This window comes from Emiliania huxleyi (genome assembly GCF_000372725.1).
Source record: "Emiliania huxleyi CCMP1516 unplaced genomic scaffold EMIHUscaffold_52, whole genome shotgun sequence".
In the NCBI taxonomy this organism is placed as follows: domain Eukaryota; phylum Haptophyta; order Isochrysidales; family Noelaerhabdaceae; genus Emiliania; species Emiliania huxleyi.
This window is the reverse complement of record NW_005198091.1, coordinates 435,795-450,210: the sequence shown is the minus strand read 5'-3', so window position 1 is coordinate 450,210 and position 14,416 is coordinate 435,795. Positions and strand designations below refer to the sequence as shown.

The 14,416-nt window shown below is 64.9% G+C and overlaps 3 protein-coding genes across 3 annotated transcripts; all 3 read left to right on the top strand.

Annotated features, from left to right (window-relative positions):
* Positions 1-574: 574 nt before the first annotated feature.
* On the top strand, positions 575-2,405 carry EMIHUDRAFT_356882 (hypothetical protein). The gene is made up of 6 exons (XM_005766239.1): positions 575-1,088; positions 1,161-1,226; positions 1,305-1,413; positions 1,486-1,651; positions 1,846-2,063; positions 2,153-2,405. The coding sequence occupies exons 1-6, from the start codon at positions 683-685 to the stop codon at positions 2,295-2,297; spliced, it is 1,110 nt and encodes a 369-aa protein (XP_005766296.1). The 5' UTR covers positions 575-682; the 3' UTR covers positions 2,298-2,405.
* Positions 2,406-2,522: 117 nt separating this feature from the next.
* Positions 2,523-4,743, top strand: EMIHUDRAFT_66708 (heat shock protein Hsp70, ER; the record flags this gene model as incomplete). The annotated part of the gene is made up of 2 exons (XM_005766238.1): positions 2,523-3,869; positions 4,084-4,743. 2 exons carry the CDS (start codon positions 2,523-2,525, stop codon positions 4,741-4,743), a joined length of 2,007 nt encoding a protein of 668 aa, XP_005766295.1.
* A 1,452-nt stretch (positions 4,744-6,195) lies between these two features.
* On the top strand, positions 6,196-10,572 carry EMIHUDRAFT_103709 (hypothetical protein; the record flags this gene model as incomplete). Its single annotated transcript, XM_005766237.1, has 11 exons — positions 6,196-6,906; positions 7,017-7,093; positions 7,331-7,735; positions 8,427-8,864; positions 8,957-8,967; positions 9,127-9,215; positions 9,695-9,786; positions 9,838-9,963; positions 10,138-10,226; positions 10,264-10,319; positions 10,408-10,572. The coding sequence occupies 11 exons, from the start codon at positions 6,196-6,198 to the stop codon at positions 10,570-10,572; spliced, it is 2,259 nt and encodes a 752-aa protein (XP_005766294.1).
* Between the last annotated feature and the right edge of the window lie 3,844 nt (positions 10,573-14,416).

Sequence of the window (14,416 nt, the reverse complement as noted above, 5' to 3'; positions counted from 1 at the left end):
GATGGTGCCAGTGCGCGCCAGTCCCGACCCGGAAAAAATCTTATGCGCCAGTCCGCGCCCTTGTCGTATGTATGTATGTAGGAAGGTGAAGAACAGCCAGGCTCGGACTGGACACCAACGCGGTATGGGTGGACGCTGGTTGTCGTGCCAGTGTGCTGTGAGAGAGAGGCTTGTTTTTCAAGAATTCTTATTTATCGAAAAAAGCCCACGGCTGCCTGCGTTAGTGCCAGTAAGAGAAAGAAAGAAAACAGACACCTAAAAGAAAGAAAAGAAAGAAAGAAAACAGACAACCCAAGGGAGGGATGGGAGGACGGCACGCCGCCACCACACAGGGATTTTAAGGAGAGGTGTGTGGTGCGCTGGCCGTCGCCCACCCTAGGGAGTCTGCCTCTTCCTATCTCTCTTCGCAGTCTCTCTCCGCTTCTCGCTGCAACCTTCATGCCACCTCGCGGTCGTCCCATTCTCGTCGTTCTCTCCCTTGTCATTTCCTCCTCTGTCGCGTCCTTCCCTTCTGCCTCGTCCTGTAGGGAGCGGGTTTGGGAAAATTCTTTTGCGAAGTATCGAAATAGCGCTCGGCTGTGCCGCTCTACACCCTTTCAACAGCATGGACACTCGCGAGCGTGAGAGGCTGTCCGAACAGCGCGATCTGGAAGAAGATCCAGATCACCAGGAGAGCGAGAGTATGGCAGAAAATCAGCACTTTGCCTCGATTATACGCGCCTATGACGAGTATCGTGCATGGGGCCTCGCCAAGGCCGACCGGCTGGAGCGGCACTACGGCAAGCTCTCGGACGCGGACCGCGCCGTGATGCGAGTCGACAATAAGGTTGCCGGGATGCGCGCCGCTGTCGAGCAGAATGCGCGCGTCATCGCGCAGCTCGTCGCGCCGCACCGTGCGTCCGTTCCCGCGGGCGACGACCCGAGGGTGCAGGTGGCGATGCCTCAGCCCGACGGGTCGACGCGGTTCGTGCCAACCTCGCGCACGGACTACGTGCCCGAGTCGGACCTCGAGAAGGTGCAATCGACGCTCAAGCAGTTTGTGCGCGAGTGGGGCGCCGAGGGCCGCGCCGAGCGAGAGTCGGCCCACGGCCTGCCGCCGCCAGCGCTGCGGCTGCGCCTCGCGGCGAGGTGTCGCACCGCGGCTTGGTTTGCGCCTGTAGGGCCGGTGCTCGACGCGCTGCGCAAGGAGTTCCCGCAGCCGGAGGGCGTGCGGGTCCTCCTGCCAGGCGCGGGCGTCGAGAGACTCCCCGTCGCGAGCGGCACGTATGCGACACGTCCGCGACACGTCCGCGACACGTCTGCAGGCGCGGGCCTCGGGAGGTTGGTGTGGGAGGTTGCGATGGCGGGCTACGTGGCGCAGGGCTGCGAGTTCTCCTACTTTATGCTCATCGCCGCCGACTTCCTCATGAACCGGCGCCGCGCGCGCAGCGAGAGCGGGAGCTGCTCCCTCCCGGCGGCGCCATCCGCGCGGCGTGTGGCACGTAGGCTCGGCGCGGCGCAGGAGACGGTGACGCTGCACCCGTGGGCGCTACAGACGTGCAACGCCGTCTCCGCGGCGGACCAGCTCCGGCCCGCCGTCGCGCCCGAGGTGCCTCCCTCCGACCTGCCCGAGGAGAGCAACCTGTCGATGTGCGCCGGAGACTTCCTCGAGGCGCCTAGCAGACGCCGACCACACGCACCGCACACGCACCACAGACGCGCCTCACAGCCACCTCTCAGGACACCAGCTAGACACCCGCCAGACAACCGCTAGACACCGCCTCGCCCGCCTTGTCTGCCGGAGCGCTGCTGCACTGCTGCTGCGCCAAGTCCCGCCGGAAGCGTCAGTCTCGGCCGCGGTGGCAGGTGTACCGCGACTCGGAGGCGGCGTGGGAGGCGCTGGTGACCCTCTTCTTCGTCGACACCGCGCACGACCCCTCCGAGTACGTGCGGGCCGCCTGGAGGATGATTGCAGACGGCGGCGTCTGGATCAACATGGGCCCGCTGCTGTGGCACTTCCACGACATGCCCGGCGAGGTGTCCATCGAGCTGACGTGGCAAGAGCTGCGCTCGCTCATCGTCGCGTGCGTGACACCCACCCACCCTCAGCCTGGCCCAGCTCACGCCCCTCGCCCCTCGCCACGCCTCTCTGCCCCCCCCCCCCCCTTTGCAGGTGCGGCTTTGTGTTTGAGCGCGAGGAGTGGTGCAGATGCAGCTACACATGCAACCCACAGTCGCTCTACCAGATGCAGTACAACTGTATCTTCTTCGTCGCCCGCCGCCCGCCGCGGCAGCCGGCCGACGGGAGCGAGCCATGAAGGCGATCGGGGTCGCCGCGCCAAAGAGAGTCTTGATGCACAAAGAGCTCTCATCTGTCATTCCTCCCTCTCATGCAAATTAAGCGGCCAAATAAGAGCCGTCAAAAGAGAAAAACAATCCCCCTCAGTCTGGCTCTGTGGGACCTGTTCCTTTTTACCCATCTCGAGCCGGCCGACGCATCCAAACCAAGGGGGGGGACGCACGCCAAAACTGTTTCTCACGCAATGCTAGTCCGCTCGCGTCGCTCGCGCTCACCGCGATCGCCCTCCGCCTCATCGTCCTTCTTCACCTCGTGGACCGTCGGCTCGCTCATCACCACGCTCGTGCTCGCCTGGTGCGTCGTCTGCGCCAGCGGCCAAGCGCCGCCTCCCGCCGACGGCGAGGACATCATCGGCATCGACCTCGGCACGACGTACTCTGCGGTGTCTGTCTACAAGAACGGAAAGTTTGAAATCATCGCCAACGACATGGGCAATCGAGTCACACCCTCCTACGTCGCCTTCACCGACCAAGAGCGACTAGTCGGCGACGCAGCGAAGAACCAGGCGTCGCTCAACCCGACCAACACCCTGTACGACGTCAAGCGGCTGATCGGACGACTCTTCTCTGACGCTACAGTGACAGCGGATCGCAAGCTCTGGCCGTTCGAGGTGGTCAAGGCGGCGGCCGGCGGCAAGCCCAGTGTGCTCGTCTCGCAGGGTGAGACCACCAAGTCCTTCGCACCAGAGGAGGTGAGCGCGATGATCCTTGGCAAGATGAAGGAGACGGCAGAGGCGTACCTCGGACACCCAGTGACCAAGGCGGTCGTCACTGTTCCAGCCTACTTCAACGAGGGCCAGCGGCAGGCGACCAAGGATGCCGGCACCATTGCTGGTCTTGACGTCGTGAGGATCCTGAACGAGCCGACAGCGGCGGCGCTCGCGTACGGCCTCGACAAGGACGCCGGCGAGAAGACCATCCTCGTCTTCGACCTCGGCGGCGGCACGTTCGACGTCTCGCTCCTCGGCATCGACTCTGGTGTGTTCGAGGTGCTCGCGACGGCCGGCGACACACACCTCGGCGGTGAGGACTTTGACAACCGCGTGATGAAGCACATGCTCGGCCTGTTCCAGAAGCGGCACGGCGTGGACGCGTCCGGCGACAAGGCGGCGGTCCAGAAGCTGCGCCGCGAGGTGGAGCGCGCCAAGCGCGAGCTCTCGTCCAAGCACGAGGTCCGGCTCGAGATCGAGTCTTTCGCAGGCAGCATCGACTTCTCCGAGACGCTGACGCGAGCGCGCTTCGAGGAGTTGAACTCGGACCTCTTCAAGAAGACCCTCGAGCCAGTCAAGCAGGTCCTCGCGGACACCTCCCTCTCGAAGAGCGAGATCGACGAGATTGTCCTCGTCGGCGGGTCGACCCGCATCCCCAAGGTGCGCTCCATGCTGAAGGACTTTTTCAACGGCAAGGAGCCCAACACGGGCGTCGATCCCGACGAGGCGGTCGCGCACGGCGCGGCGGTTCAGGGGTGCATCCTCAGCCCGCTCTGCGGCGCCGGCAGCCGCATCATCGTGCTCGACGCGGCGGCATGCGCTGTTGATTGACGGCGGCTACCCTCGCTCGCCTCGCTACCCTCGCTACCCTCGCTCGCGCCGCGGCCACGCACCAACTTGCCGCCGCCGCACTCCCGCCGCTCATTGCCGCCGCCCACACTGCCGCCCTCACCGCCGCCGCCCTCCCATCCGACACTTTTGCGCTGCCCGCGCATCCGCTTCGCCGTGCTCGACGGTGGGCGGCGTGATGACGCAGCTGATCCCGCGCGGCACCACCATCCCGACCAAGAAGTCGCAGGTCTTCTCCACCCACCAGGACAACCAGCCCGCGGTGATGATCCAGGTCTTCGAGGGCGAGCGCGCGATGACCAAGGACAACCACGCGCTCGGCAAGTTTGAGCTCTCGGGCATCGTGCCAGCGCCGCGGGGCGTGCCGCAGATCGAGGTGAGCTTCGAGATCGACGCCAATGGCATCCTCTCTGTCTCGGCCACGGATTCGGCGTCGGGCAACACAAACAGCGTGACCGTGACCAATGAGAAGGGCCGGCTCTCGCAGGCCGAGATCGAGCAGATGGTGGAGGATGCCGAGCGCCACAAGGAGGCGGACCGCGCCGTCAAGGAGCGGGTGGAGGCGCGCAACAAGCTCGAGCACCTCGCTTTCTCCATCCAGGCGGCGCTGACGGACCCGGACAAGGGCGTCGCCGACAAGGCCGACCCGGCGCTGGTGGCCGAGGTGGAGGCCGCCCTCGAGGAGGTGAATCTCTGGCTGGACGACCACCAGGACGCCGTGGCTGTCGACTTTGAGGAGAAGGCGAAGGAGCTCAACGCCGCCTGGTCGCCGGTGGCATCCGCCGCGTACAGCGGCGGTTCCGGCTTCGAGGCGGAGGCGGACCTCGATGACATGGAGGATCTCTGAGCGTAGACGAGGGTGTTGGCTTGCGCAAGTGGGGGAGGGAAGGCTAGGGGCGGAGAGGAATTTTGATGTTTGTTACTAGTCCGCGCCTGTGAGCTGTGTCGAGCCTGTCGCCTGTGAGAGAGAGTTGTTGTGATCTGTGATCTGTAAGGGTCCGCCCGCAGGCGCATTTTGTATACCGAGAGAGAGTTGTTGTGTGTTAAATAGGAATTCAATAAGGAGAGGTTACAGGAGGGGTAAGATCCGTTAGCGGCGGGAGCTGCGGCGGGCGCTTGATTTCTTTTGGGAACCTAGTGCCAGGGTTCCAACTTTTTGCGGGGTATGGTATGGTAGGCTCACGGCCCAAAGGGTGGGGGGGTATGGTCCTGACCGCCCATCCCCGGTCTCCGGGAGGCTGGGTCTGTCAGCAGGCGGGGGGGGGGTATGGTCTCGAGGTGGGTTGCGTGCCACTATCTCTTAGGTGGCGAAGATCCCAGAGGGCGGATCTTCCAGCCCCTTTCGGCACCGCAGCGCGGTCCTACGGCCGATGGCGGCCGCCCCGATGGCCCAGCTGGCCAGGCCGGGTCGGCTGCATGTCCAGCTGGCCGTGGGGGTCATTGTTGGGTCATTGTGTCTCGTTTGAACACGGTTTTTTGGCCGACGGCAGAAGATCCTCTGGAGGATCTTCTGCCGGGAACCAATGTCAGAGCTCTGAACGGCTGATCTGAGAGCCCCCCAGCACAGTAGGGATTGATTATGATCAGATCCATCACTCACTGGCCGGGGTTGAGCTATTCTAGACGACAAGCCGCGTGCAGAGTGCCTGAAGTTCAGCCCCGCACGACGCACAGACGTGCCGGCTAGTGGGCTGCTAGCGCTCTGCGGGCAGCAAATGTCGCGCTTCTGGGCCACCAAGCCGGTAAGATGACCTAACCCGGTCAGTCTGAGGCTGCGGCCATGATGGTTGTACTCCTCCTGGTGTCGGTGGACCACTTTTTCGGCTTGAGCTAGCGACGAGAATGATCAGCGCGAGGTGGACTGACGAGGGAGGCCGAGGGTCGCCATGTTGGACACACAGGTGCCATCCAGGCAGAAGTATTGACCAGACAATGAATACGGACAATATCCTTACAAAGAGAGCGATGCCTTCCCACCTGCTGACCGCTTCAGCGGTGGTCGCCACCAATGCAACGACGGCACTCGCCGGCCACGTTGCTGGCCAGCACCAACAATTCTGGGCGCCGCTCGGCCCGAGGCATTGCTAGGCCTGCTCAGGTCGTGCCACATGAGCACTGAATGGCCTCGTAGGGGGCTCATGGGGCCGGTGACGGCGCCCTGCGCCGAAGATCCCAGGGCGGATCTTCTGGCCGCCACTTAAGAGATACCATACCCCGCAAAAAGTCCGAACCCAGTGTGTGCGCGGTTGAGTCACGGTGTCCGCAGGGGCTATACCAGACAGCCGTTGCTGCGGTCGCCATGAAGGCCTCATGCCTCCTCGCGATCGCGCTCATCGCTGCCGCTGGAGGATCCGCGCCCACCACCGCCGCCGAGAGCATGTTCAGCCCGAAGCTCAGCCCAAAGCTCGACCCGTTCGCCTACCGCTCGTCATCCCAGGGCGAGCTGATGCCGAAAGAGCTGAACCCGCCCACCAAGGCGGACTATGACGAGATCGACTCCGTCATCGACCGAGCGGTGCGCACCCACGGCTACGGTCCTATTATACCGCAGTACTACTCGCATCAGAAGCGGCCGTGGCAGCAGTGGGAGGGCACCATTATCGAGCGGCTCTGGCGGACGGCGCTGTATCATATGCTCGTGCCGACCGTCCTCCTCTCCGTCGCGCGGTGGGCGGACCCGTCGCTGCCCTGGTGGCGGCTGCCAAAGGAGCACACCTTTGGTCAGCCCTTTTTCGCCGTCTCCGACGGCTACAACTACTTGCTTACGCTAACGACGTTCGTCACCACATTCTTTGTGGGCCACTCGCATGACTTCTGGCGGCGCTCGTACAAGCTGACGCGGTCGCTGCAAGGGCGGCTGAACGACATCGGCCTGCTCTGCGCGTCGCACGCCCGGCGCAGCGACGACGGCGGCCTCGACGCGGAGGCGCTCGAGCTGCTCGAGTCGACGGCGCGCAACCTCCGCCTGCTGCACGTGCTGTTCTACGCGGACATCTGCTACCGCAAGACGGTGCGGGCGGGCAGCCAGACGGCGATCGCATCGGCGCGGCCGCCCGCCGTCCCTCGGGCTGCTCGGCCAGCACCCCTGCCCTCTGAGCGCAGCCGCGCTGGTGTGGCCAGGTGAGGCTGCTGCTCTCCTTTGACCGCGTCTCGCGCACGGCTCCGCCTCGACCGCTGCACCGCAGCCTGCCCAAGACGTGTCCCTGACGCGCGCTGGACACGTCCTCTGCAGGCGCCCGGCCTCGACCGTCTCCTCGAGCGCGGCCTGCTCAACCGGCGCGAGTACGACACCCTCGTCGGCGTGGCACTGCCGCCCTCGCGATGGCGCGAGACACAGCCGAGATATAGCCGACGTGAAGCCGAGATACAGCTGAGACACGATACCGGCGGCGGCGACCTTGCCCCACCCGCATCCCTCGCGCCCCGTCGCACAGGTACCTCGTGGTGCTGGGCTGGGTCACCTCGCGGCTTGCGGCGGCGCGTGCAAAGGGCGTGCTGACCGGAGGGGCGGGCTTCGAGCAGGTTGCGCTCGGCAAGTGCTGCGACCTGCGCGCAGCCTGCATGAGCATCCCCGATGAGCTTGCCGCCCGCATGCCGCTTGCGTATGTGCACTTCACCCACTGCCTAGTGGACATCCTGCTGCTGATCGCGCCGTTCGGGCTGTACCCGCACCTCGGCATCTTTGCTATCCCAATGACGGGCGTGATCTCTCTCTTTTACCGCGGCCTGCTGGAGCTCTCCAAATCATTCCTGGACCCGTTCGGCAACCGACGTGTCTCCTACTCGGGCCTCTCGGCGGACATCTCGATCGACTGCCTCATCGGCGAGTCGAACGCGGGGTCGCTCGTCTGGCCGCAAGGCGCCAGGCGCCTGCCTTTCTGAGAGGGGCAAGCGGAAAACTTTATCTGTGTGCACAAAGTACGTGTATGCTATCTCCCTATAGCCCGCTTCCTGCTTTTGTGATTTTACGTACTGAGAATGTATAATGCGGCACGGCTGCGCACAGGCTGGGGAGAGGCACGTCGGTCGTCGGAGTGCGCAGCGTGCGAGCCGCCCTCTCCCTCCCCTCCGCTCCTGCCCCAGAGATCCCTCATCGCAAGGCAATTCGCATGAGATGACGTGCTGTGGCCAGTGCGTGCGCTCAATCCACACAAAACAGCGCATTCTCTCTGGCTCTCTGGCACATGGTTTCTAGCTATCCCACGGATCACTCGGCGGTCCTACTCTCCTACATGTATTCCCAGCTCCGCTGAGGGCCCGTGCGTTATTTTCACACATTCTTACTCCTTACTCTGTCTCTAATTAGTAATTTCCTGATCACTAATAGCGAAGAGTTAGCCAAAACAGCGCCGGTTCCTCGCGGGTCGGATTCCCACTTTCCCAGCTTGGGGCCACTTCGGTTAACCTTTTCTCGCTTCCTGCATCATGCACCCATTTTCTCTCGCCCTCCGACATGACGAGCTCAAAGCACACGCGAGCATGTGCATTGAGCTTCCTCGCCACCGCCGCCGCGCTCAACGTGCAGAGTAGACTCACGACTGCACAGCGCGCCGGACTACTTCTTTCGCCACAGCCGGCGGGCGTCCGGAAGGTGCTCCCTGGCGCGGGAGCGCCAGTTCCACGAGGCGGCGTCGAGAGCGATGACTGGTGGGATGGCGCGACCCTCGGCTCCTGCGTGGTCCGCCGCTTCACGGATGAGATGGCGGGCGACCGGTGGATGCTCTGGTACTCCGGCCGCTCAGCCTCCTTCGACAGCGACGTGGTCCCACTGGCGACGGGCGCCGTCGGGCTCGCGCAGTCGACGGATGGCGTGGTGTGGGAGCGGCTGGCGGGCGACGAGGCGGGCGGCGCGTGCCTGGTCCCGAACGAGGATGAGTGGTGGGGCTTCGACACCTCGCACGTCGGCGTGGGCGATGTGCACGTCATGTCCAGCCGCGTGATCCAGAATGGGCTCGGGCTTTACTGGATGTGCGGGACGCCTCCGAGACACTTCCGAGACACCTCCAGGCTCGTCATCCGCACCCGCCACGCACTGCGGCGCTCCCCCTCCCGCGCCGCAGGTTCTACTTTGGTGGCGACGGCGAGGAGCTCGCCAACGCGCCCGCCGGCGCCCCGACACGCGGCAGCCGACACTTTCCGAGACACTTCCTGTAGCGCTCACTCACTCCCTCGCCCACGCACGAGCACTCGCGCCACCCTCGCCGACTGCTGCGCCCGACTGCCCCTCCAGGCGGCCGCATGTCCATCGGCGTCGCGCTGAGCAACGACGGAGTCCACTGGGGCAGAGTCGAGGGCGAGCATCCGTCGGGCGCGCTGCTCGTGCTGCGGCCGGAGATGACCCGGAGATGACCCGAGATTGTCCGAGATTGTCCGAGAGTAGGCGCCGCGCTCGAGCCCGCCGAGGGGGAGTCGTTCGTCGGCTGGCCGCAGGCGAGCCTCGGCTGATCTCGGGACATCTCGGACGATCTCGGGGCGACCCTTCGTCGGCTAGCCACAGGCACTCCGCTTGCCTTCCAGCGGTGACCAGGAGGAGTCATGGCTGCTGTACTACCACGCCCTCGACGAGGAGAGCAAGCGAGACACACACACACACACACACACACACACACACACACACACACACACACACACACACACACACACACACACACACACACACACACGCACGCACGCACGCACGCACGCACGCACGCACGCACGCACGCACGCATGCACGCACGCACGCACGCACACGCACACGCACACGCACACGCACACCCACACGCACGCACGCACGCACGCACGAGCTGCTTCCCCAGGCGAGCGGCCGCTTCGCCATCGGAAGCGCAGTCTCCTCCGATTGCGTCAAGTGGACGCGGCGCGAGCTCGCCCGCCTCCGCCGCCCCCCCTGGTGCCACACCCAGCGGGCGGAAGGAGGAGCTCTTTCCTCCCCCTCGGCTAGGCGCGACGGCTACTGCCTCACCGCCGGGCCGGAGGGCAGCTTCGATGCCGGCGGCGTCTCCGCGCGCTGCGTCGTGCGCAAGGGCGCCGAGCTGCTCATGTTTTATGAGGCGGTCGACGCCGCGCGGTGAGGGCGACACTTCCGAGACACGTCCGAGACACGTCCCTCACACACGCCCACCGCCGGACTACCGCCCCGGCCTCCCTCCGCTGCTGCTGTCCGCTCCGCACGCGCCTCACGACGCCCCCGCCGCCCGCCACGCCGGGGGACGGTGTCGTCATCCTTGTCGGCCTCCTTCAGGTCGCACACGATTGGACTCGCGCGCTCCGCCGACGGGCTGAGCTGGGAGAGGGTTGGCGCGGGGCCCGCCTGCTTGCTGCGGCACGGGTGTGAGCAGCCCCTCTTCACCGCAACGGCCGCGAGTAGGCGCGGGGCCAGTCTTCTCTCCGTCGGCAGAGCCGGGCGCGTGGGACGGCGTCGCGGTGGCGCGGCCGTGGGTCGTGCCGACGGAGGCTGGGTACGCCACGTCCAGGACATGTCCGAGTGACGCGTGCACGGCGCGTCCCGTAGGTCGTGCCGATGGACGACGGGTCCGCGAGGCTGTACTACGTCGGCCGCGGCGCCGAGGGGGCGGTGCAGCGCATCGGGATGGCGCGGAGCGAGGGCAACGATTGGACGCGGTGGACGCGGTGGGCGGAGGAGGAGGAGGAGGAGCCGGGAGGAGAGAGCGCCTGAAGTTCGCGGACCGGCACGGTGGTGTGGATCGACGGAATCGCATGCATGTCGGTCCGGCCGACACAAGCGTGGAGCGCAGCTCGAGGTCACGCAGCCCTGGCACCGGGATTCGCCACGCTGCCGACGCGGGTCTCAACGCGCGCAACGCCGCACCTATCACGCGCATCCCCATCCCCATCCCCGCATGCAGTTGGCGACGGTATTGCAATATATCATTTCCCACTATGCCACGTCGCCCATCCGGCGGGATGGGCGACGTGGCACAGTGGGAAATGATATACCGTCGCCAACTGCACCGCATGAACACGCGTCAGATGTCGGTAGTCGCACGAAAAGCTCAGTGCGCGTCGTTAGTGCCGCCGGATGCGGACGTGGGACGACCCTCGACCCCCAAAACTGAGAACACAAAAAACACATATAAAAACGGAGACGGGAGAGCGAATCTCTCTCGCCCATCTCCACCATGCCGCCGGGCAAAAATAATTACCACGAGTATGTCCGCAGGCTCTGGTGCGCGCGGGCCTGCAGCCTCGCGCGCGTCTCTACGAGGTGTCGCGTGAAGCCACTGTTTGCCTTGACACAGCCCAAGCAGTTCGACCGCTGCCCTGCAGCGGGTCCCTCGACGCCGAACGCCGCCATGAGCTGCGGGTGGGCACAAGTGACGACGATGGCGGCACGCGCGCACACGTGCAGCTCGAGCATCGCCCGCACGCCCGAATCGTTCACGGCGCGGAACGCGCGCTGCAGCGGCGAGAGGCGCAGCCGGCTGAAGAGCACCGCCTTCGCCGCCGCGTGCGCCGCGCTTCTGTGCAGCGTGTCCGAGTTGCCCTCGATCAGGTCACTGAGGAGAACCGCCTCGGTCACTGGATATGGCCCGGCTGCTGAGACCATGCGGGAGAGGGAGGCCCCGGCGAGGGCGTTCGCGCATCGGCCGAAAGCTGCGGTCGACTGCATCGGGCTCCCCTCCGTCCGCCACTGCACGCAAGCAAACGACCGGGCGCTGTGCGCCTGTTCACAGCCAGAGGTGTAACAATCCCGCCTCCGCCTGTCCCATCAAGTGTCTTGCGGCACCAGGGCGTGCGCTTGCTGCATCAGAGGCAGCGGTGTCTCCATTCGGATCCGCGCATAGTCGCCCGGACGATGGCGCTTCAAGTCATGAAGGACGACCAGCCGTGGCGCGTCGCTGCCATCCTTCCGCCTGGCCGCCGCGGCCACCGCCTCGCGAAAGTAGCTGCGCGCCTCCTCGGCCGACGCGTCCACCGCCAGTGAGCGCGCCATCCCCCGCAGCATCAGCGGCTGGTTGAGTCGCGAGAGGACGTGAAGGTCGACGCGCGAGTGGGCCAGCGCGGAGGCGGTTGCGTGGAGCAGGAACGGTTTGAGCCGCATCAGTCGCGTGCTCCTGCACAGTGTGGTGAGCGTCCAGTAGTCAGAGAGCGATAGCCCGCGCCACCCAGCCGCCCACGGGTCGTAGATGCGGCTGTCCTGCACCGCTGGCTCCACCAGCACCCTTCCCGCTGCCTCGGCGTAGAAGCCGGCGTCAGCTAGTACGCCCTGCGCCTTGTGCGTCTGCTCGTACGCCGTCGCGACCAGCAGAAACGTGGCCGACGGCTCCACCTTGGAGAGGCACGGGTCGGCACGAGAGCGCGGCAGCCGCGAGCGATTATAGTGGTAGTGCGAGTGGAGCAGTGGGCTGGCAGGCGAGCGATAAAGCGTCGGCAGTGGACTGGTGGGCGAGCGATGAGCCGTCGGCAGCGGACTGGAGGGCAAGCGATGAGCCGTCGGCGAAAGTTGCTGGGCGGTGCGCAACATAGGATTCCTATCGATGTGTGCGCAACAAGTCGGGCGCCGGACAAAAACGCGCGAACACCTGTGGAATACATGTAACGCCGGATGGCACCACACTCCTCTCCCTTGTGTGGTGGCGGCGTGCCGTCCTCCCGCACCCCGTTTGTTTCTTTCTTGTTAAAATCCCTGTCTCCTCGGTCGCCAACATGTATGCATTCCAAGGAGGAAGACTGCTGACTGGGCAAAAAAACAAACTCTTTCCCGCCCTGGGCGGGCGCACGGTGCGGTGCGGCGTGTGTGTGTGAATGACTGCGACCAGGGACCATTGGCTTGTATTATTAACAACGAAGGCGCTCAAAAAAACAAAAGTCAAGCTACTCTCTCTCAGTGACAGGGTTTGCGATGAGGAGCGACTGCGAAGGGTTTCTCGGGGTTTGTGCACCACTAACCGCCGAACGCAAGAGCACTGCGACGGATCGGGCTCAGACTAGCATTCCTCGCGGGCCGATCTTCTAAGCGCAGTGTCGTGCGAGGGAGCTTTGTTGTTGATTACGGCCGCGGATTTGTCTTTCCTCCAAACTCCGACATGTCCTGCGGGCCCCCCCAGGCTGGAAGAACGCGCGATGACGATGCGCCCAGCCAGTGCGATGCGTGCGACCATGCTCGCGGTGCTCGCCTCATTTGCTGCCGCGCAGGTTCTGCACCCGGAGCGGTGGGCAAAAGCCCTGGCTCTGCAGGACGCTGCTGTGGGCGACGTCCCCGTGGCAGAACGGGGGGACGCCGGATGGTACTCGAGCCTGGTTTTGAGGGGGAAGACGAAGAAGATCTCTGACGCAAACGTCCGATTCATCTTTGTGATGGGGGTGGAGGGTTCTGGGCACCACGTCTGGCAGCAGTGGTTCCGAAGCTGCTCCGATTCTGGCACATCCGAGGGCAAACGCGCTCAAGTGCTCTGCGTGGAGGATGCGACGCTGTCAAGCCTACTGTTCGCAAACGGCACCTCTCCAACCTCGCTCTTCTTTGGCGGGCGGCACAGCCTGCTCGCCTCTGCCTTTGCCCATCGCCTCCGCACCGTCCGGGAGCGGCTCCGCGCGAGCCGAAAGCCGACTCTGGTCTTTCTCAACTGCGGCACAGAGCACAACGGGGTCGGGATGGTGTCGTACCCGAACTTTGGCACGCACGTGTCGCTTCAGCCCGACGTTAGGATACTGTCGGGGCTGAGCGAGGAGGCGGGCGTCGACCTGCGTGTCGTGGTCCTGCTGCGGCCGCCGGCGTGCACAGTGCGCAGCGTTGAGCGCCGCTTCCCCGAGATGGGTCGCACAGCGAGCCGATCCACCTTGGAGAGGACCGCATACAGTCTTCAGGTGATGTCGCAGCAGCTGCACGAGATTAGTCCAGCCTTCTTCCGGTGCACGAGCAACGCGCTGCTCGCCAAAGGCGACGTCGGTTGGCTCCAGGGCGCTTTGCACCCACGCCTCGATGCCGACGAAACGGCGTGCTTGACTTCGGCGGCCGACAGAGTCGGCTGCAGCGGCGGCGAGCCCTTGCAAGGGGAGCATACTGCAGAGGTCGACAGCAACTTTCGAGAACTCGCCACCGTTTGCGACGTGGACGAGCCCTTATCGCCGCCTGCCAAGGTTGCGCACGTATGCGTGCCTCCAAATCCGCGCTTCTCCTTTCTCATCAATCGAATGGCCATGGCCGGGGGCGATTTCGATCACGCGTCGACTTCGGGTGCGTCGGCAGTCGTCAATGTACCGCCACAGGTTCGTTATCGCGTGCTCTCTCTCGAAACTACCGTGGCGTCTAAAGCGATGCTGACGCCGGTGCCGCAAGGAGTAACGCTTGTGCCTCCGTCGGCGATAGCCACTGAGTGCGATCTCGTGCTCCAGTTATGGGTGCCCGTCTTTAAGTCGTCCAACGGCTCCAAGATTCACCCGTCGTTCAAGCTGCCCTCGGAGCACATGCTGGAGCACTGGCCGAAAAGCCGGACGGCGAAGGCGTCATGCGGCTTGTGCTGCCATCCACTCCCTTCCGGCCTCACGTCGCTCGACCCCCC

Excerpts from the sequence above, each read along its gene's own strand:
- EMIHUDRAFT_356882 (XM_005766239.1), top strand. The coding sequence starts at position 683 with ATGGCAGAAAATCAGCACTTTGCCTCGATTATACGCGCCTATGACGAG. Across the intron at positions 1,089-1,160 it reads CGAGCGAGAGTCGGCCCACG|GGCCGGTGCTCGACGCGCTG; the intron begins GCCTGCCGCCGC and ends TTGCGCCTGTAG. Across the intron at positions 1,414-1,485 it reads GCCGACTTCCTCATGAACCG|GCTCGGCGCGGCGCAGGAGA; the intron begins GCGCCGCGCGCG and ends TGTGGCACGTAG.